The sequence below is a fragment of the Eucyclogobius newberryi genome, unplaced genomic scaffold (assembly GCF_026437365.1).
Source record: "Eucyclogobius newberryi isolate DKJ021-1_F unplaced genomic scaffold, fEucNew1.0.hap1 SCAF_2, whole genome shotgun sequence".
Classification (NCBI taxonomy): Eukaryota; Metazoa; Chordata; class Actinopteri; order Gobiiformes; family Gobiidae; genus Eucyclogobius; species Eucyclogobius newberryi.
In genome coordinates, this window is record NW_027315834.1 from 45,533,712 (window position 1) to 45,557,511 (window position 23,800).

Below are 23,800 nucleotides of genomic sequence, written 5' to 3' on the forward strand. Positions count from 1 at the left end.
ATGTGCGAACGCATGCATACATGATTATAACAATGTTGTAAACTGTTTGGCGTCGACGTGTACAATATCGCTGAATTATGTTGAGAATAACCGCTTTGACCTTTGACATAAAAACACTGCAATCGATGAAACGTGAGACTTTGGTGACAGAGGTACACGTGGGACACCAGGGGGCGCTGTCACTGTACCATCGCCACGTCCGGTCCAGTTTGAAAAAGCAGCAGATTTCACGTTTTAAATAGTGCTCTCTTTGTCCGTCTCTTTGCTCTGGGCGAGGGTGATCTGGGCGTGTCCCGCGGGCGTCGCCCCGTTGGCTCCGTCCAGGCCGTTCTCCTTGGCTTGTTGCCGCAGGGACAGCTTCCTCTGCCGCCGCACGATGCAGCAGTACAGGACGCCCCACAGCATGTTGCCCAGGCTGTACAGCCCGGTGACCAGCCCGAGGAAGGTCAGCCTGCAAACACAGCGTCGGCATGGAAACGGTCGTGCGCAAACGTAATGACTAAACTGTGTCTAATAATTCTTACATTTGTGGGGATTTCTTCTCCATGTGAGAAAGTGTAAATCAATACATTTAGTAATTATTTGTGTTTACTCCAATTAATAGATGTGTTTTGGATGATGTCAGTATTAAAAAAGTGGGTTTATTGTTTTTTGTTATTACATTTGTGGGTTTATTACATTTGTGGATATTAGTTTTTCTATTATGTAGAAATATTGTTAAATCGTAATTTGTTCAAATCAGCACATAGAACATATCATACTATAATAACTATAATATTTACAGGCTCTTACACCATTTTCAGAGCAAAACTATGTGTTCATGTCACATAAAACCATTGTAAACAGCACATACTTTGACTTTATTATTGACTTTTTACCAGTCAAAAAGTAGTTTTGACCTGGTTTATGGTTAATATCTCAATAATTACTGGTGGTTCCAGAAGTACATTTCTCACAAATTTTAGTCTTTTTTGTTTTGTTTTACGACACGACAGTAAATAGTTCATGTCCTTCAGTCCAAAAAACACATTTTTTGCGCAATGCATGAACGTCTGTAAAAGTTCCATATTTCATATAACATAATAGGTGTTGTGGTCATTAGTTTCCATACAGCAGTTTAACCCTGAGAAATCTTTTAATATACTTTTTGGAAAACATTTGAATTTACTTCCAGAACCATGTGATGAGCTCCATCCACATGGAACAAAGACTGGCACAAAGTTAGTGAGTGTTATTATGTCAAAAAGAGGTGACATTATCCTAAGAAACAGAAGAAGATTAACATTTGGACCTAATCGCTCCGTCTGAAATCATCACGTTCAGTTTGTGGAGATGAGCTGCCCTATGTGTGACCTCTGCCCTCTGTGTGACCTCTGCCCTCTGTGTGACCTCTGCCCTCTGTGTGACCTCTGCCCTCTGTGTGACCTCTGCCCTCTGTGTCACCTCCTTTTATTTCCCTGTAAGTTATTCAGAGGTTTTATTGGATTTACCTGAAAGCGTTGGCGTTATAAAGTCTGCAGGCCCCTCGGCCCCCGCACTGCTTTGTGCCCCACTTCAAACACGTCTGGTCAATCAGCGCCCCGAAGTAAATGGGAGGAGGGATTCCACCTGGACAAACGGGTTTAAAGTTTATTTTATAACATTTACAAAACCTCAGACTGTTCATTTAAAACAAAAGCCTTACCCAGTGTTCTCACTATGAGCGTCTGCATCCCCAACGCCAGAGACTTTAGATCGCTTGGTATCGATCTGTCATTAAACACACACACACACACACATATATATATATATATATATATATATATATATATATATATATATATATATATATATATATATATTAATGTAAATAATCATAGTATGTTTTATGTTTTATTTTATTACACAAATAAATGTGTTTATCATCAAAGGGAAGTTAATGTTAAAAATCATCATTACTGGGCAAAAGAAGATTTTCAATTCAACAACTAAAATATATATCAGTGTCAGTGTTGCCTTGGTTACATCAACTAAAATCATTAGACTAAAAAAAAAAAATGTCTATGCATATGTACAATATTTACAAAAGTCAGAAAAGGAACTGAATATTGTGTAAAAAGTGTATAAAATTATGATAAATGCTTTTTGTGATTGCACTCTTTGTATATATATATATATATATATATATATATATATATATATATATATATATATAGTGCGTATATTATTTATATTCTATTTATATTTTTATATTATATAAAATATATTATATATTTATATTGACTTGATTTGCTGCAATAAATGTGCAAATATTGTAAATAAAATACTGCACTCTTAACCAAAACTCTGAAATCCTTTGAGCGCTGACCATGTGACTTTTAAATCTAATCCAAACATGTTTTAATTGAACAAAGACAAAAGAAAAACTTTCACTTGACTGAACTTTTATGTGAGAGGACAAATATTCTGCATTATATATATTGCTATGTCCTTTAAACATGCTCCCACCACTCTTTACTTTGGCATCTCATGTTGTAGAACTCTTTATAAGACACTTTATGTTGAGACGGAGTGTTTTCTGAGGCTCAATAGAAGAGCACTTTACTTAGAATTCATCAAACGCACGTGAATGAAGCTAAATACAACTCCTGCTTTAGCCTTGATGAGGGAACAACGTTATAACAATCAATTTTGCGCAATACGTGTCCTTTAAAAGAACTGAGTACAAATACTACACGGTGTACTTTGCCTCTGACCTGAGTAGTACGATGTATCCCGGGGTCCCGCCCACAGCCGAGATGAAGGAGCCCAGCACCGACAGCGCCATGTAGATCTTAAACGCCCGCTCGCAGTTGCTCTTCCTCGGGCACTGTCCCAGGACGGCAGAGTGGTTCATCCCCGGCGTCATCATGTCCTCCACACACATGCAGTTGTGGAACACCTGAGGAGGCACAGGCTGTGACTCACGGGGCCCCACAGGCTGTGCCTCACGGGGCCCCACAGGCTGTGACTCACGGGGCCCCACAGGCTGTGACTCACGGGGCCCCATGGTCGCCATGACTCCCCCAGAGTGCGACGCAGAGCAGGGGGGACAGGGCGGATGACTGGGGTCAAACGTGCCTTTCAACTGTCATTGTTTCGACCCGTGTGGTTTTAATAAAGCGAGAGGCGCCGTCCATGTTGTTGCCGTGACAACTGTGGCGGCCATCTTGTAGGAAGAGCAAAATTCTGGCCAAACTGAATAATAGTGCCAGAAAATAATTGACATTTACATCTAATGGTATATTTGTATTTCTTATCATCAGAATCAGAAAGATTTTAACTTGCTTTTGCATTAAGGTGTAACATACAACTATGAATAATAATATTAGCAAAACGTATCAAAAAGTGCACGCATAAACATTTACAATTTACAAATAAAATCAAATAGATTTGGTCTGAATATACACAATTCACAGTTGCAAGCACATGCAAAATGTGCAGTGCAACGAATGGTTCTGAGTTTGAATGATGTTAAGTTAAAGTGGCAGGTGTTTTAAAGTGTCCATGAGTCCAACGGCCGAGGGAAAGAAACTGTTCAGTCGTCCCAGAGTCCTGCAGACGTACAGGTGCCGCAGACGTACAGGTGCCGCAGACGTACAGGTGCCGCAGACGTACAGGTGCCGCAGACGTACAGGTGCCGCAGACGTACAGGTGCCGCAGACGTACAGGTGCCGCAGACGTACAGGTGCCGCAGACGTACAGGTGCCGCAGACGTACAGGTGCCGCAGACGTACAGGTGCCGCAGACGTACAGGTGCCGCAGACGTACAGGTGCCGCAGACGTACAGGTGCAGACGTACAGGTGCAGACGTACAGGTGCAGACGTACAGGTGCAGACGTACAGGTGCCGCAGACGTACAGGTGCAGACGTACAGGTGCCGCAGACGTACAAGTGCCGCAGACGTACAGGTGCAGACGTACAGGTGCAGACGTACAGGTGCCGCAGACGTACAGGTGCAGACGTACAGGTGCCGCAGACGTACAGGTGCAGACGTACAGGTGCCGCAGACGTACAAGTGCCACAGACGTACAGGTGCAGACGTACAGGTGCAGACGTACAGGTGCAGACGTACAGGTGCAGACGTACAGGTGCCGCAGACGTACAGGTGCAGACGTACAGGTGCCGCAGACGTACAGGTGCCGCAGACGTACAGGTGCCGCAGAGAGGGAAGTCTGCAGCCGGTCACCTTCTCAGCAGAGGGCGCTGTAGTCTCTGTTTGTCCCTGGCTGTGGCTCCAGCGTACCACACGGTGATGGAGGAGGTGATGGAGGAGGTGATGGAGAAGGTGATGGAGGAGGTGATGGAGGAGGTGATGGAGAAGGTGATGGAGGAGGTGATGGAGAAGGTGAGGATGGACTCAATGATGGCCGTGTAGAACTGCACCATCATCTCCACTGTCAGCTTGGCTTCCTCAGCTGCTGCAGGAAGTACAGCCTCTGCTGGGCCTTCTTGATGAGGGAGATGATGGTGGCTCCCACTTGAGGTCCTGGGTGATGGTGGGCCCCCACTTGAGGTCCTGGGTGATGGTGGGCCCCCACTTGAGGTCCTGGGTGATGGTGGGCTCCCACTTGAGGTCCTGGGTGATGGTGGCTCCCACTTGAGGTCCTGGGTGATGGTGGGCTCCCACTTGAGGTCCTGGGTGATGGTGGGCTCCCACTTGAGGTCCTGGGTGATGGTGGGCTCCCATTTGAGGTCCTGGGTGATGGTGGGCCCCCACTTGAGGTCCTGGGTGATGGTGGGCTCCCACTTGAGGTCCTGGGTGATGGTGGGCTCCCACTTGAGGTCCTGGGTGATGGTGGGCTCCCATTTGAGGTCCTGGGTGATGGTGGGCCCCCACTTGAGGTCCTGGGTGATGGTGGGCTCCCATTTGAGGTCCTGGGTGATGGTGGGCCCCCACTTGAGGTCCTGGGTGATGGTGGTGCAGAGAAAGCGGAGGGAGACTACGGTGGTCATGCAGGAACTCTACCGTTCTCCGTCAGGATATTTTTTGTCTTTTATGAAAATGAATATTGACTCTAAAAACACTGCACTGGTCAATACTTTATGCACATATGAATATAGAGTATATAATATATATATATATATATATATATATATATATATATATATATAATATACAAGTGTATTACTTACATTGAAAACATGGTTTTCATGATTAGATGGTTGAATGTAGACATGGATAATGGGACTTTTTCATATTTGTAATTCATCAGTATATAAGTATTTCTGCAGTCAGAACATGATGTTTGAAAGTGTTCATGAGTTTCATCTTGTTCTGTGCAACATTAAGAACGTTTCCTCATTCAAAAAGTATTTTGTTTTAAATTATGAATCGCTATGGCAATACCGTTCTGAAAGCCACCATCGCTCTAGTGTGCGATTTACCTCATTTGATTTGACGTGGTTTAGGGTTAATGTATTTCATTATTTGTCATATTCACGTGAAACAAAATCAAAAAGAACAAAAAGTTCAGAATAAATAACTAAAAGTGAATAACTTTTTTAAAGAAGAGAGAAGACAGTATTAAGACATCGCTTCACTGCGTCTTTGCACATATGCAGTGTTTTTTTAGATTGCAAGTTGTTTAGATTGTTCTCATTATGTCATTGTCCTTGAATTATTGTCTTAAAAACTAAATGTGATCAAGAACACCAATAAAAAGTGACACATTTTGGTTGCGTTGAAGCAGTTGTGCAAAAGAACTTAACTGAGTCACGACTCTTAACACGCCGCAATAACTGCTGTTGGATTCCAGAGAAAGTCGATGACACAGACTTTACGGTAGACGTGCATTGTTTTCTGAGCGTGAACTCACCATCTGTTTTCCAGCTCCAGTGGACATTTGGCAGCCGGCCAGACACGGAGAGGCGTAGGTCATCCCGTTGTAGGCGCAGACGGGGTCCCAGTGCTTCAGGGAGCACGAGCAGCCCGTGTTACACTGGGACAGTAACGTCTGCTGGCTGCCGGACACCTGAGACACCCTGCGGAAGACAACAACCATAAATGTGCAGGTGTCACGCTATAACGCACACCTGAGACACGCTAAGGAAGACATTAAGCGTAAATGTGCAGGTGTCACGCTATAACGCACACCTGAGACACCCTGCGGAAGACAACAACCGTAAATGTGCAGGTGTCACGCTATAACGCACACCTGAGACACCCTGCGGAAGACAACAACCGTAAATGTGCAGGTGTCACGCTATAACGCACACCTGAGACACCCTGCGGAAGACAACAACCGTAAATGTGCAGGTGTCACGCTATAACGCACACCTGAGACACGCTGCGGAAGACAACAAGCGTAAATGTGCAGGTGTCACGCTATAACACACACCTGAGACACCCTGCGGAAGACAACAACCGTAAATGTGCAGGTGTCACGCTATAACGAGTTTTAATAGGTAAAAAGCAGAAACAGCAACAGTCGTTTCAAACACGTCAATCACATTTCCTCGTTGTTTAGTTCTTACTCTGGACACCAGCAGGAGGCCGGTCCATGTTTAGTCCTGACTCTGGCACCAGCAGGAGGCCGGTCCATGTTTAGTCCTGACTCTGGCACCAGCAGGAGGCCGGTCCATGTTTAGTCCTGACTCTGGCACCAGCAGGAGGCCGCTCCATGTTTAGTCCTGACTCTGGCACCAGCAGGAGGCCGGTCCATGTTTAGTCCTGACTCTGGCACCAGCAGGAGGCCGCTCCATGTTTAGTCCTGACTCTGGCACCAGCAGGAGGCCGGTCCATGTTTAGTCCTGACTCTGGCACCAGCAGGAGGCCGGTCCATGTTTAGTCTTGACTCTGGACACTAGCAGGAGGCCGGTCCAGAAGTCTGAGTCCATTATCAGCCCCAGATTTCTAACTTGGCCGCTGAAACTTTCTCTTTGCTTATGTGGGTCAGTTGGATAAAGTGGTCCCACCAGTGTGAACCCACCGGCCCATATTCACCTGTCGGTTCGGTAAGTGAAACACCTGCGGTAAGTCACGGTGTTGTGCAAGTACAAGCCGCCGGTGCGTGTGGAACGTGCGCTCACCCCTCGTACGTGACGGTGAGTCCGGCGACCTCGGCGTTGTCGCAGTGAAGGAAGATCTGAACGGCGAGCAGACTGAAGGAGATGAGCGAGGCGGAGAAGGACACTCGGGCTGCTCCGATCACACTCAGCTTGAAACGCTTCATCACGAAACCTCCCGTGATGAAGCCCAGAGCCACGGCCGGCAAGTTCAAGATGCCTACACCACGGGGACAAGACACATTTCTATCAAACAGCAGTTAAATAGGTTCACGTGACATCACAACGGTATAAACTAGTAAGCGTCCTATTGCCAAATTTGCCTTTTAAGTGTCAAAAAGCAGATGTTTTGCGACGGTTTGTGGTTAATATCTTGGTTATAACTGGACTTTAAGCCACAAAATGACAAGTTTGATGGAACGATCCTTCGACAAAAACTGAAAAGACGCCACATCGATTTTCAGTTTGAATATTTGCAGACGATACCACGCAGACCCGGCGTTCCAAATGAAACGATGGTCAGTTTCAATTCAATTTAATGTATTTTTCTAACGCCCCAAATCACAACAACAGTGACCTAAGCACACTCTGGATCTTGTCTTATGGAATAGAGACTCGTGACCTGATTGTCTTCTCTCAAAACCCTATAATGTCAGATCATGTCCTAATTATCTTTCAGTTTATTCATAAAGATCATCCAGCCACAGAATAAAGTTATAACGAAAAGGACAATATCCCAAAAATCTCTCTGAAAATTCAAAGAAATAATACAGCCAATATTCAGTGACATGTCGTGTGATCGTGTTCGTGTCGTGTGATCGTGTCGTGTGATCGTGTCGTGTGATCGTGTCGTGTGATCGTGTCGTGTGATCGTGTCGTGTGATCGTGTCGTGTGATCGTGTCGTGTGATCGTGTCGTGTGATCGTGTCGTGTGATCGTGTCATGTGATCATGCAGATAAAGGTCCACCCACAGCACACAGTGGAACGCTTCCTGCGAAATTCCAGCTATTCACTTTTTATGGCCGGCTCTGTCCCATATTTATGTTTGCAGAGTTTGTCGCGTCCTGTCGGCAGAACTCGCAAACACGTTTCAGTTTCATAAAGCAGTCCATCTGAGCGCTGCACTGCATCTAAAAAAGTGCAATTTAATGAGCTATTGTCGGATTATTGTAGTATTGTATTATTGTTGGAGTTTGGCAGAAAGCGTTCCACAGTGTGCTCTGGATGGACCTTCATCTGCAGCGATCACACTTCCCTGTAATAACAACATTGTTTCGGCCGCTGCGGCGTTACACGAGGGAAAACAGGAAGTCATCGCTGCATTGTACCTATGAGGAAAATGGCCTTGGAAGCTGATTGGCCGAAGATTTGCTCCAAGAACTTGGGCTTGAAGGTGATCATGCCCATGAACCCGTTCACGACCACGAGGTATGTGAGCACCAGCAGAGAGAAGATGCTGTTGTTGAACAGCCTCTTCAGAGACGGGACGAAGTCTGGAAAAGAGAGGAAACGAGTCACTCTAAAGCAGAGAAATGAATTAGGGCTCGAGGAAAGACCAGTTTGATGACAACATAAAGTTACATAGTACATTATATACTCCATTGTATAAGCAGCTTTATGTGAGGGGAAATGAGACTGAATGATATGATATTGCCTGTGCATTATAAGAGATGAGAACCATAAGGAAACAGACAAATGTGGGATGAGAACTGTGTGAACACAACTGTGCACGTCCCAGACAGTCGTCACTCTGTCAGGGTCAGTGGACTCTCACCCTCAGACTCCACGGCTCCGGTGCAGGGCCCACATGTGACCGCAGAGAGGGGCTCCGACCGCAGAGAGGCTCAGACTGTAGAGAGGGGCTCAGACTGTAGAGGGGCTCAGACTGTAGAGGGGCTCAGACTGTAGAGGGGCTCAGACTGTAGAGGGGCTCAGACTGTAGAGGGGCTCAGACTGTAGAGGGGCTCAGACTGTAGAGAGGGGCTCAGACTGTAGAGAGGGGCTCAGACTGTAGAGGGGCTCAGACTGTAGAGGGGCTCAGACTGTAGAGAGGGGCTCAGACTGTAGAGGGGCTCAGACTGTAGAGAGGGGCTCAGACTGTAGAGGGGCTCAGACTGTAGAGAGGGGCTCAGACTGTAGAGAGGGGCTCAGACTGTAGAGGGGCTCAGACTGTAGAGAGGGGCTCAGACTGTAGAGAGGGGCTCAGACTGTAGAGAGGGGCTCAGACTGTAGAGGGGCTCAGACTGTAGAGGGGCTCAGACTGTAGAGAGGGGCTCAGACTGTAGAGGGGCTCAGACTGTAGAGAGGGGCTCAGACTGTAGAGGGGCTCAGACTGTAGAGAGGGGCTCAGACTGTAGAGAGGGGCTCAGACTGTAGAGAGGGGCTCAGACTGTAGAGGGGCTCAGACTGTAGAGAGGGGCTCAGACTGTAGAGAGGGGCTCAGACTGTAGAGGGGCTCAGACTGTAGAGGGGCTCAGACTGTAGAGAGGGGCTCAGACTGTAGAGAGGGGCTCAGACTGTAGAGGGGCTCAGACTGTAGAGGGGCTCAGACTGTAGAGGGGCTCAGACTGTAGAGGGGCTCAGACTGTAGAGGGGCTCAGACTGTAGAGAGGGGCTCAGACTGTAGAGAGGGGCTCAGACTGTAGAGGGGCTCAGACTGTAGAGGGGCTCAGACTGTAGAGGGGCTCAGACTGTAGAGGGGCTCAGACTCACACTGATGCTGAGTTACACGTGAGCGTTCAGTCGCTCGAGCGCAATCAATCAATGTTTTGATATATTAGTAAATGATCAGCCCGCTCTGGCTCAGTTTCAAAATCTCACTCACTTTTTATTGGTCGCTAGGGTCAGGTGTGTTCTTACCTTTTGACACGGTCACATTATACAACAATCACTTACACACAGGTAAACGATGGGCCAAGGTGTTTGATGAACTGTTGTAAACATTAGATTAGATAAGCTTATGTCACCTTTGAGTTGCTGCCTAATTCTGAGCTGGCTTTTCCAAGTCTGGAATTTAGGAAGTGGGACCCGGATACGTCAATGATTAGAAGACGTGTTTTTAAAAAGGCGGAGACACAGGCAGAACATGCAAACTCCCTCCTCACCTTTGGCCAGCTCCTTAAATGAAACCGGTTTCTCCTCCTCTGGCATCTCGGCCGGGAGGAAGCTCTCTTGCTCGGCCACAAACGTCATCTCCGTTTCCTTGGTTTCGGGCGGAGTCTTCTTTGCGCCCTGCTTTGGCAAAGACTTGGGCAGGAACCAGAAGGGAACACTAGACATCAGCACCACGGTCCCAGTGATGATGAAGCCCAGCCACCAGGCCCCGACCCAGCGAGAGTCCTTGTGGCTGATCGTCACAGAGTCTGGGAACAACATGGAACTCATCACATGATCGAGTACGACACCTGCTTGGGCCGCAGTTATTTTAGTACGTGGTTTACGGATTTTTAAATGAAATATATTGAACAGGCGGACGAAATATAAATATTATATCCATTTCAAAAGATGTTTTCTTCCGGGTTTACCCAAAAGGCACCACGGGAGGAGGGGGGGAGGGGAGACGCGGGGCGCAGGTGAGTGTAACAGTAGATTTAGCGGGTTTTGCATTGGTAGAACTGACGCTTCTAAGTGTGCAGTCTTAATCACGGCAAAACGCACTGGGGAAATTGTGGTAAACAGGTTTAAAATGTGTATTTGCGATATAAAGGCGCGCAGCAGACAGGGAAACGGGCGCACACGCTCTCCCGGGGCCGCGCACAGACTCCTGCAGGATTTTGGCGAAAAATTGCTTCATGCACTCTTATCTTTTGACTTAATACCGCTTTTTATATTTCATTTAATGCTATTTTTACGTTGTCGGCAGTATTTTATAATTTTTTTTAATATATAATAATGTATTTTATTTATATTGTAGAAATCAATCATCTAAGTGCGGCGGATCCGTAAACCAAGTAATAAAATAACCGCGGCCAGTTTGTTCTGACAACATTTAAATAAAGAGCCAATTCTAGTTTTAAATTGATGGCACATTTAGACACAGCTTAGTCTTTCTTTGGTACAAGTTACAGTGCAATAAACAAGAGCGATGTTAGGAAAGAAATATCCAAAATAGAAATGTTGATTATGTGGATTGACCCAGTAATTAAACAGAGATATGAGCCATAAACCAGGTCAACAAACGTGTAATCTGACACTCAAACTGTGAATTCCACCATAGAATTCTCACCTGCTTCAACTCTTCGACTTTGAAACTATAAGATTGTGGAATGTTGTGACATGACGCGGACGCAACCTTGAATTGTTTAAGATTGACTCGATTGTTCACTAGGTTCTGATGTTTGGACAAAGTGCACTTTAGTTTGGGTTTTGTATCTTGTCTTCTACTTTGTCAATAATGAGCCTTAAATCCATTGTTTGTCTGCCAAAAGAATTAGAGAACAGATGAAATCATGTGAACATCTATGGCAGCCCAGTGGGGACATGTGTATTTAAGTGCATTTAAGTGCATTTACGTGTATTTAAGTGTATTCAAGTGTATTCAAGTGTATTTAAGTGTATTTACGTGCATTTAAGTGTATTTAAGTGTATTCAAGTGTATTTAAGTGTATTCAAGTGTATTCAAGTGTATTTAAGTGTATTTACGTGCATTTAAGTGTATTTAAGTGTATTTTGGTATATTCAAGTGTATTCAAGTGTATTTAAGTGCATTTAAGTTAAAGCGAGGCATCAGACAGTAGTGAAAACAGTGAAGCTAATTGTACCAAAAAAGGTACTGAAAACATTTTTGATGTCTAGTTATTACAACAGATGCAAAGTATGTTCATGTCAAACCAAGACATTCAGCTACTGTATCTGCTGAGAGTTCTACACTTGAACTGATTTTTAATCTGTGCCACTGCTCCACAACATTGCATAATATTGGGTCAACATTTCTGAATAAATGTAATGTTTCTTTCAGCTGTTTGGAGGAGTAAATGTGGTCGCGACACAACACATCTTCGAACATGAACCCACTTAATACAAGACGCCATTTACCGGGACAAAAAAATAAGAAACTTCATACCTAAATCCACAAATCCGATGTCCACGTAGATTTTAGCCAAGTACGAGCCGAGCATGAAGCCAAACATGGGCCCCAAAATGCCCACTGTTTGGATGCAGGCTGAAAAAAATAAAAATATAATAATTGAAATATAAATACATTAAAAAATAATAATAAGAAAATATAATAATTAAAAAAAAAATACAAAATAAAAATAAAAAATCAAATCAAAATCAAAGCATGCCGTTTAAAAAAGTGGGTGTAGAATAAGTTGAGCAATACCAACCCAAATAGAAAGGAGTGTTTTCCTCTCTCGAGAAGTCATCGATGTAGGACACGCCCAAAGGCATGATGGGAGTCTCTCCGATGCCACGCAGCATATTTCCCAGGAATACATAAATCCACATGGGAGAGCCGCTGGAGTGTTCACAGGCTGAGGGGGGAACGATGGATGATGATGCAAACGTAGAGCAATATGAATGTATATTTATGGATGTAAAGCTCACCGGTCTTTGCCTGCAGACTGGGCGTCTCCTCCTTCTCCAGACTGTGATTGGACAGACAGGGCAGCATGGTCTCTGTGCTGTTGGCTGACAATCTGTGAGACATGCTGGTCTCATATTTATACCTGAAACAGATTCATTTGATTATATTGTAGTGAGGCTGTTGTAACAGTGACAATAAGAAGGTACTGGGCTAAGAATCGTGTATCTAGACTGCGAATGAGGCACTGCACGATTACACGCTAGAAGGTATTATCCACCAAACACTGTGCATGAGTTCAATTAAATACTGTATGAAAACGTGTGAATTCAAACATGTAACTTTGTATATTTATGGTTGATGAGGTAACTTTGAGGACATGTTGACGGATCCGAACCGCTCCAACGTGTTTCAGTGTCTTGAATGAGCAGTTTCATTCTGTTTAGCGTCCCAAAGCAGACCCCGGGGGACACGCTTCCAAATGCGAGACGATTGGACAAAATGCAGACTCAAAGAGGGCAAAAAGCAGACTTACACAGAGGATAATCATTTCTTAACCATAACTGCCATATTTAATTTAAGTGATGGTAACTATCTCTTGAACTAGCAGATTTAGCCAAACAAAGCTAGCGCAACAAAGCTATTAAACGTTACGGTTTTCCTGTTTTATGAAGTAAACATTTGGTTGACCTCAGATGCTCGGGTTGCAGAGGCCTGAGAGCCACGCCCTGAGAGCCACGCCCTGAGCATGGAGACACATCCCACCAATAACAAAAGCCTTCTGGGGGGCAAGGGCCAGGGCCAGTCGAAACGTGGCCATTGTGACCAGAACAAATAAATACCGTGGGTTGTGTAGTTTTCCATGAGGAACCAACTCCATATTTAGATCATTTTACCTCTGGCCTATCAATAAGCTTAATTGTGAGAGATCACTGTAAACGTTAACCTGATGTATTAAACACGTCTACTTAAATATGTTTGTACTCACGGCCCTTGGAAGAAGTGCGGCAGAGCGGTGAGATAGGCCCCCAGCGCCATGATGAGACATCCGGCCCCGATCAGCCTGGGGCGGTGGAGCTTGGCACCAAAGTAGCTCACGAACGCAATGACCAGAAGGTTCCCTGGGGAGAAAAGGTAACAAACACGTTACTCTTGTTGTTACGAGTGGACTGAGTGAGAGTGAAAGATGTACGGGCTCCAGTCCATTCTGGCCCCGTGCATTGATAAGACGATTAAAAAGGGCCCAAGATGTGGTGCTGGCAAAAGGTCTCAAAACTATGAAGTATCTCTATGTTCTGACCAAATATCTGACCAAAACTGCACTCACCAGACCACAATTTCACAGGATTTACAGAACTTAACCGTAACCTGGTAATGGTGTTTTTATAATGGTTTTCTGGACTATAAAGACTATAAAACACACATGAAAAGTCCTTTTTTATGACAAAAACAATGGAATTTTATCTAAAAGCCACCGAGAAGAAGTCACCATATTTAAACATTCATATGGTTGATAATGTGCTTTAAAAGTCTCAATGTACAATAGAAAAACAATGCTGACTAGTCGACTACTTCCACGTGAAAAAGAGCAGAATAAACTCCCAATTTTAATATCATTCCAGATCGAGTAAGACACAATCAACTGATTGATGGACCAAGCGAAGCCCAGACCTTCAGATGGTCCATGATATTTACCCATTTCAAAGCTGCCGTCAATGGCCCCGATGAGGGAGCTGGGGATGTCAAAGCGCCTCTCGATCTGAGTGATGGAGCTCTTCATGTAAGCGCCACAAAAAGCTTTGGAAAAATAAACAAAAGCCATAGAAGCGAGGAAGAGCTGCAAGAGGAAATGGACAATATTCAATCAGTGTTATCACAATGCGAAAGTGTCAAACTTGAATGCAGTGCTATGGTGATTATTGTCTGGATGACTAGCTTCAAAACACTATTATATATGACATTTAAGATGACATCACTCAGCCCTAGTGTCAGTCAAACATGTGGTTTTGGGGTTCTCCACTGACATGTACATATACTTTCCCACTCTTCATCTGTCAAAAAAAGTTACTTTCTTTTTCCCCATTTATTTTTCAGTCAAAGGACTATCATGGTTATTGCTTAGTTTATGGTCATTTAATAATAACTCCTTATTTATAAACACCTATAAAAGTCCTGTTTTTCCAAGTCAAAAGATTCTTTCAATGTATGAAAAAAAAGAGTCCAGATGACGACAACTGAATCTTTTTCAACAATGTATCAAAGCTTTCTTTTACCATCTGGTAGAAAGTCTTTGTACGTTTTTTGATTCGAGGAAAATTGGATGGAAATTGGGATAATCTGGAATAGATAGACAAATCTGGGCAAAACATTCATTTTTATTGCTTCAAACCTCTGACATAGGATAAGGGTCCATTTTTCAAGAGCTTTTTTATAGCGGTAAAAAGAGGGGTATTATTTTTCTCCAGAATTCTTGATCGATCTTTATTTGAGGCCCTTTATTCGCCATTTTAATAGATCAGTGTTTCCAAAGGTCAAAGGAGGTTGCCAGAACGAGATAATTTCATTTTTTTTTGGTACATTTAATTTGTTTCCAGACATTGGACGAGCGTTAATGCAATCTGGGAATAGTTTCTGGGAATAGACTGTGAATGTCTGCATGTTGTTTTTGTTAAAAGTCCCATTAACCTTTGCAAATAATGGGTCAAAGAGAAACCTTGAACCACCTTATCTCCCACGATCTTTCATCCCGCACGCTCGTTACATAATATGTTATTCAGATAACAAGCGATCGTTCTCGACATGAAGAAGGACTCAGACATTAGCCGGTGAAATAAAATGTGCACTCTATTAACTACTGTTTGTAGTCATTCATGGTCACATCCTGTAAACCATTTTATGACTTTATGATTTTTATGATTGAGTGATTCCACCAGTGAGACTGCCAGACCTTTTAATATACTGTAAATACAATCAAACTTTAACCTTCATGACACATACACATTTCTAGATCTTCTAAATATCATGTTTTCGATCACTTAAAAGTGTATTTGTAAGCTCTCTTGCTTTTTAATCATTTGTTTTTGGCGTAGTGTTTTGATTGACATTAAAGTTTGCGTATTCAATACAGAGAAACTGACAATAAAGTCACGTTGAGTCTCTAAAAAAGTGACTTTTAGATGGGCTGTATTTGTAATTGAAAATAAAGCTTGTACTTCATGTAAAACAGGTATGTCCAAACTAAGGCCCGGGGGCCAAAAGAGGGCCTCTGTCCAATTTTTGTTGGCCCTCCGGCTTCCTGCTAAGTTGGTCCAAACAGTAAAAAGTAGTAGTAAAATTAAAGCATTTTGATGTTATACCAACCTAATATTCATGTTCTAAGTATTATTAAAGGTGTGGAGGCTCATGGAAACATGTCAAACGTATTCAACAGATTCAATCCTGTTTTTTCTGGCCCTCAGCCCTGCATAAGTTTCAAAATGCGGCCCTCGGTGATAAAAGTTTGGACACCCCTGATGGAAGAGGACTGACTGTCCGAGAGCGTCTTGGATGCACTTATTTTCGAGGAATCAAACTGCTCTGTCATTGCTGTTGACCGAGTGGCTCTATGTGTGACAAAGGTTGATATTATTATTATATTCTGACCTTGAGTTTGGAACAGCAGCCCTCACGTGGAGTTCTGGACGCCACGCTCATGATGCCGGCGGGTCAAAAGACGAGAGGAGAGGAGCACGAAAGAGGACCTGCCATTGACGGGGGGAGAAAAGTATCACCGTCTGATCGCAGTGTTTTCCCTCAATTTGAGCTGCGTTAATGACAAATGATTTGATTGTGTTTCTGTCACTGGAAAGAAACTGTATTTGCTGTGAAAATACATGTATCCAATGAGAATCAAAGAACAGAATACAACAGATACAACTACAATAAAAATAATACAACAGAATATTTTCAAGCGGAAATATAAAGACTTATTAAAAAATGTTAAATCTAATATATCAAACAAATAATAATAATTAGAGTTAAGATCTCTCAGAACAGCATGAATATAGTGAACTTTAAAGCTGTTTAAATCACGTCATAGAAGAAATCTAGAAAAAAAAAAATATATATTAAGGTTAAAAAGGAAATTTTAAGTGGGTGCTCGATTTGACCAATTTCAACGTTAACAGGCATAATATTGTATTAATTGTGGTATTATTACTTTTGTTACTATCATTATTTTTTAAAAACTTTTTATTAATATTAATATAAGAGGTTTTTTATAAGAATTTTTATAAGAGTTTTTCTATTAGGAGTGTTTTTTTTAAGTTTTCTCTAAGTTATTTGTTCTTTTACTCTTGTATCTACTTGTGTTGCAACACTGAAATTTCCCCATTGTGTGGACAAATAAAGACTTATCTTATTATATCGTAAATAAAATATAGCAAATACAATTTTCAATTCTTCAGCCCTTAAAGTAGCAACTAAACACACCAAACTTTATAATCGTGTACTGATTGTAAGCATGATTTATTTACATTTCAACTCACCGAAAATGACGCATGATTAAATTTTTTACAAGAATTGTAGATTTTTTTTGAAAGGATTGAAAGGATCCTCACCTGAGAAGCAGCCGCGGGTCCTGGAGGCGCTGATGGCTGAAGCTCCCTCTGAACACCAGGACTTTGGGCTCAGAGCGTAGATCTTATCACAAACAAACTGTAAGCTGTAATAAGTAACTCAGAGTCTGTCTCCCTTTCTCCCACATGAGGAGTTTGTTGATTGTGTCAGGGCCGAACAGGAGTGGACATCCCTCTCCGAGTCACCCCCGAACACGTGACCCGGGTCCAGCATTACGCAAAGGCAGACGATATATAAAGGTTCAGAAGGGTCGACGGAGTTGGCGGTCCGGCGTATCCTCCGCGGCGGACATCTTAGGCCGCCCCAGCAGCCCGTTTGAACGCACCACAAACAAACTCTGGACAGTGGGACGCTCGGGTGCTGTTGTTTCGGACCTGTTTTCAAAGAGGGGACTGTTTTCCTCCCTCTCGTGTCAAACGGCTTTTTATAACGGAGGGTGTTTCCTCGCACTGATCAAAGTCTTCCTGTCCCATTGATAGTGGCCAACAATGGCTTTCTCCTGATGTCTCTGTGACGCTGCTGCTAACGGCTGTGCTCATGAGAACAAAAGGACTTTAGCGGCAATTGACGAGATTCAAATGTGATTAAGTCTTCTCAGGTGTCGTAATGACATAAAAACAGAGGGTAACATGTCCGGAGCGCTGCACGTGGGTTTGAGATTTGAGGCACTAAACGCCTGCGAATGCGCTCAGTGATGAGAGGTTAAAATGTGACAAACACGACCTCTCTGTGCTCACATCAAACAGAGCTTTTAATGATGACGGCTTAGGGTTGCCAGTTTCAAGGCTGAAAGTGTGTCCTCTCTCTGTGTCCTCTCTCTGATCTGAATGGACACTTCCTATAGTCCAGCATGTGCACTCTCTGTGTCCTCTCTCTGTGTCCTCACTCCTCTCTGTGTTTTCTCTCTGTGTCCTCTCTCTGTGTCCTCACTCCTCTCTCTGTGTTTTCTCTCTCTCTCCTCTCTCTGTGTCGTCTCTCTCTCCTCTCTCTGTGTCCTCTCTCCTCTCTCTGTGTCCTCTCTCTGTGTCCTCACTCCTCTCTGTCTCCTCTCTCTGTGTCCTCTCTCCTCTCTCTGTCTCCTCTCTCTGTGTCCTCTCTCAGTGAGTCTGGACTCCTGCATCAGAATGAACTGAACATCATGACGTGTCCACAAAGAAGGATCTGTCCAGGTTAAACACTGAGACTTTAGTTCCATTTCTAAAACAGAAAGAACTCAGGAGACTTATAGTTCCTTTAGTCATTTATGATGAGATTAAACATGGTTTAGACATAGTTCCTCACTTTAGGCTTTAGATTATTTGAACATTTGATCTGAAGAAAAGGTTGTGTAAAGTAAAGATTTATAAAGTGTATTGTAAATTCTGTTACAAAAATGTAAATCAAAACAACGTCCTAATTATAAAAAAAGGCAGGAAAAGAATACTGAAAACATTAAAATGCTTTATTTGTGCTTCAAAGTACTGACAAGTGGAAACATTTTCTTTTAAAGCAGTTTTAAAGAAGAGGAGGAGGTACACATCTAATTAAAGGTTTGCAGCTATAATATTCATAAACTAGGCATATTTGGTTACATCACTTTGTGTTGCAGAGGACACTTTTGTGTGTTACCATGAGTCTTAAATGCACTGAAATATAAGAGAGATAGGTTTTTAAAGACATTTAGATTAGACAAGATAACATGGTGAATTTCCACACATTAGTTGGTGTTTGCGAGGTTCCTTCCGGTCATGGCAGGACGTCCAGTACAGCGCAGGCTTTGCACTCACAGCCGGTGACGTGTGGGTACGTGACGGTTTGGTTGGTGTGGTCAGAGCACGGGAGGGTCACTGTTCTGGACTCCCAGCTCCTCACGGCACAAAAGCGACAGCTCTGCTTCCCCTGCAGCACTTCAGCCAGCTCCAGTCTACAACAGAGAAACACGGCCTCACATCGGCACTGTGCACACCGCTATGGGCCCCTGGACACTGGGCCCCTGGACACTGGGCCCCTGGACACTAGGTCCTGGACAAACTAATACAAATGTAACAACCAGCCTCTGAAAGGAAGTGCATGGTCAGACAGTGTTACTGATTTCAAACTTCCTATAAGTTATCTGTTCTTTTCCTCTGTATCTACCTCTGTATCTATCTGCGTTGCAACAATGAAATTTCCCCATGTGTGGACAATAAAGGATTATCTTATCTTATCTTAGCCATTAGTTATCTTAGCTTTTTATTGAATCATTTACTATTACCACTCCACAGACTAACAGAAGGTGATACACCAGGGGCAAAAGAAGTCTTTTTATGTGGGACATATTTGGTTGGTCGACAAGTGTCTCCAGAATGAGTCCGTGTGAGAAGGTTCCTCTGCACCTCAAGCCTCGTTCACACCGCGGCATCAAATTCACGCCCGACGCAGAAGTTAGACGCCTGTACGTTTGAAGACGTTTGGACGCTTCGGCCGCCGCGGTGTGAAGGCCCCTTAAGTCTGAGAGCTCATGACTGCAATCAGCCCCTCCCCCGCCTGTGCCTGCTCTCACACACAAGCCCCTCCCTCACCTGCGCCTGCTCGCAAACACCTGCCCCTCCCTCACCTGCGCCTGCCCCTCCCTCACCTGCGCCTGCTCCCAAACACCTGCCCCTCCCTCACCTGTGTCTGCTCTCACACACCTGCCCCTCCCTCACCTGCACCTGCTCTCAAACACCTGCCCCTCCCTCACCTGTGTCTGCTCTCACACACCTGCCCCTCCCTCACCTGCGCCTGCTCTCACACACAAGCCCCTCCCTCACCTGCGCCTGCTCTCAAACACCTGCCCCTCCCTCACCTGCGCCTGCCCCTCCCTCACCTGTGCCTGCTCTCAAACACCTGCCCCTCCCTCACCTGCGCCTGCTCCCAAACACCTGCCCCTCCCTCACCTGCGCCTGCTCCCAAACACCTGCCCCTCCCTCACCTGTGTCTGCTCTCACACACCTGCCCCTCCCTCACCTGCGCCTGCTCCCAAACACCTGCCCCTCCCTCACCTGTGTCTGCTCTCACACACCTGCCCCTCCCTCACCTGCGCCTGCTCTCAAACACAAGCCCCTCCCTCACCTGCGCCTGCCCCTCCCTCACCTGCGCCTGCTCTCACACACATGCCCCTCCCTCACCTGCGCCTGCTCTCAAACACCTGCCCCTCCCTCACCTGCGCCTGCTCCCAAACACCTGCCCCTCCCTCACCTGTGTCTGCTCTCACACACCTGCCCCTCCCTCACCTGCGCCTGCTCTCAAACACAAGCCCCTCCCTCACCTGCGCCTGCCCCTCCCTCACCTGCGCCTGCTCTCAAACACAAGTCCCTCCCTCACCTGCGCCTGCTCTCACACACCTGCCCCTCCCTCACCTGCGCCTGCCCCTCCCTCACCTGCGCCTGCTCTCAAACACAAGTCCCTCCCTCACCTGCGCCTGCTCTCACACACCTGCCCCTCCCTCACCTGCGCCTGCTCTCACACACAAGCCCCTCCCTCACCTGCGCCCACACACAAGCCCCTCCCTCACCTGCGCCTGCTCTCACACACATGCCCCTCCCTCACCTGCGCCCACACACAAGCCCCTCCCTCACTTGTGCCTGCTCTCACACACAAGCCCCTCCCTCACCTGCCCCTCCCTTACTTGCCCCTCCCTCACCTGCCCCTCCCTCACCTGCGCCTATATATCAAGATTGTTTTACCTTGTATCGTTCAATCAGGTTTTTTCAATTAATTGTTATTTTGTCTTATTTGGGGCAAATCAAATTAATACTATTATACATTTCCCAACAACAGACTTTTAATAATTGTCATTCAACAAAACAAGACCTCTCGATCAAAAAAGCCCACATTGCTCATGAGTGTTTTCAGAATCATGTGGTGTTCGGTGTGTTCCTCTGACCTGTGGTCGCAGAGGCCCTCGCACACTGGGACCTCCAGCTCCGAGAGGCACTGTCCCACCGACACATTCAGAGCGGTCATCACAGGAGCACAGCCGTGGTCACCTGTAAAAAACACCGCCTGTCAAACATGTACCAAGAACTGTCTGTACTGCCCCCAGGTGGACACTCTCTGAAAGTGCAAGTTCTATACACTCACAACATGGGAACAGAAGGAGTTACAGTTAGAGTTATTAGTAGTTAGTGTGATTGTATTGAGCATAAAATACGATTAATACTATTTCTTTCCTATTAATTTGAAGAACAGACCATCAAATAAAGCACAAAATCTGGAATTTTCCACCACAAAGTACAACCCACCTCTACATGTGAAACAGCAGTGTTCATCATCCCAGATCTTATCCTCCTGAAAAGAGAGGAAAAATCACATATTTAATCTACATTTCTATTGTTTAATGTAAGTTTGTCATCTTTCTTGATGGTTTGTAATGTAACAGTTCCACACATCTATTTAAGGGTTTGAGCTTCTTCTGACGACGACCTTTAACCGTTTAAAAAGAAGGTCTTGGTCTGAACGAACACGGACACATATTGAGAAACGGCTATGAACTATTGTGTTTCGACTTGTTCATCGCTATAGCAACTCTGAAACACTTAGTTTTAATCAGAAAATGTTTGTTTGACACAATATTTTTACACAATCGGGTTAAGATTAGGTCTGCAAAGCGCTCAACTCTGTAAATCGTCTTCAGCTTGAACTCCTGCCTCAGTTCGCCTCCCCGAGCTTCTTACCTGTTACTTTTAGAATTTATTCTAAAATTGTACGTACTTTTAAAGCCCTCAACGGTCTCTATGCTGGACATGCTCACCCCGTACATCCCTCTCTGTATTAAAGCCCCCAACGTGGAACTCTTTGTCCGAGGAGCTTAGAACAGTCAATTCTGTGGCCGTTTTTAAATCATAATTGAAAAAACCTATTTGTATTATAGCGATTCCTTTTATGACTACATTGTTTTCAACCTCCTCATCTTCTTTGTTACCGTCATTGATATTCTGTTCCATTTTTATTTCTGTTTTGCCTTCAAAACATGAATAAAAGAAGAAATATTCACATTTGAAATTATAAATCTGACTTGAAAACCTGGATACTGGTGAAATAGGTGTTTTTCTGCTTTATATTAGTGGCAGATACAGTACCTCGGGACAGTGTTGAGCCGAACACACTTTAATTTCATTTCGAAGGCCTTCAGTGCTGCAGCTGAAGGACGTGCACGGCTTTTCATCATCTCTCCACTCGTCTCCAACCTACAAACACAAAATAAACACTCTATCTTACCACACCTAACACCAAAGCCCTTATTTACCGTATTTTCCGGACTATAAGTCACACCTTGTTTCATAGTTTTGACCGGGGAGCGACTTAGGTCGACTTATTCGTTATTTTCACACTGACAACCACAAGAGGGCGCTCTAGGCTCTAAGCGACGCAGAAGAAGAATCTGCACTTCCTCTTCCTCTGGAGTTTGTGGAGTTGTTTAGAAGTGATACAGAGGAAGAAGAATTCAGTGGATTTAGTGATTTGGGGTAAAACTGATGCTTTGCTAAACTTGTTAGCATGTTCTTTATGCTATAGTTATCTGAATAACTGTTCATATGTTACGTTAACATACCAGACACTTACCACAGTTCTGTCTGTGCCTCATGTAGCTGAAGGTGTTAGCGTTAGCATACGTCATGTAGCTGAAGGTGTTAGCGTTAGCATACGTACACCTATTCACCATGTTCTACAATCTGTTATTCTGTTCTTGGCGACTTATACTCCAGAAAATACGGTACTGCATGTAATCACTGGATACCTACTTTATAATTGTTTCCTCTGTAGCTGCACGTCTTATTCACTAAAAGAGATGTTAAAAGAAAAGATGATCATTCGTTGCTCGTATGAGTTGTGTTGGATTTGCTGAATGTCTTACCACACACGTGCCGCTCGCAGCACCGCCTCTCTAAGACTTGGGTTGGCCCACATGTAGGAAGTGGTGGAGGGGTCATTTCAACGCATTTCACTTTCACCGGCTGGTCCTCGAGCTCCTAAAATGGAGAGGATACAAAACCGACATTTAGAGGAAAAGCAGGCGGCGCCAAGTTACAGGTCAGCTCCGCGGAGAGGTGAAAGAACGCATCCGTTATATGTTCTCGGCTTTAATTTCAATTGTTGTGACCTTGTGTTTCTGGAATGTCACGTATCTAAGCCCAGTAAGTACTCGGATACTCACCGTTCCCTAGACTGAGCTGCATTGTAAAGCCTAAAGAGCATAATATGACAGTTTGCTGCGTGTCCTCCCTTCGCCCTCGTCCCCATTTTACGCTGATCCGCCCTGTCTGTCGTACGGGCCGAAAACCCCCAAAAACCAACGACAAGAAAACAGTTTATCTTGAACCAGCCAAAAGGTAACTCCACATTGTGTAAAAATCCATATAAAATACACAATAGTTATGATTATGACAAATGATAAATCCTGATCACGACTTTATTCTATTAAATGAATGTTTGAACTGAAAATGGTGTCAGTTACGTGCAGATCTTGTAATGTAAAATTATGATATTTACCAGAGGTTCTATCCCACTAAACTAAGTTATGATGAAAACAAACATGTCGTGTAGATGATGCAATGCAGTATACTACGGTAGTTTTCTTTAAATATCCAATCTTTTATTGCTCAAAACATGCACTGTAACTGTTGAGCATG

General features: G+C 44.3%; 1 protein-coding gene across 1 annotated transcript; it reads right to left on the minus strand.

Annotated features, from left to right (window-relative positions):
* Positions 1 to 219: 219 nt before the first annotated feature.
* Positions 220 to 16,301, minus strand: LOC140366979 (solute carrier organic anion transporter family member 1C1-like). The gene is made up of 14 exons (XM_072453246.1): positions 16,194 to 16,301; positions 14,247 to 14,388; positions 13,540 to 13,672; positions 12,575 to 12,696; positions 12,355 to 12,501; positions 12,090 to 12,188; positions 10,132 to 10,389; positions 8,356 to 8,520; positions 7,051 to 7,246; positions 5,838 to 6,003; positions 2,736 to 2,920; positions 1,685 to 1,749; positions 1,491 to 1,608; positions 220 to 451 (listed from the first exon to the last, which is right to left on the minus strand). The coding sequence occupies exons 1-14, from the start codon at positions 16,242 to 16,244 to the stop codon at positions 235 to 237; spliced, it is 2,064 nt and encodes a 687-aa protein (XP_072309347.1). The 5' UTR covers positions 16,245 to 16,301; the 3' UTR covers positions 220 to 234.
* Between the last annotated feature and the right edge of the window lie 7,499 nt (positions 16,302 to 23,800).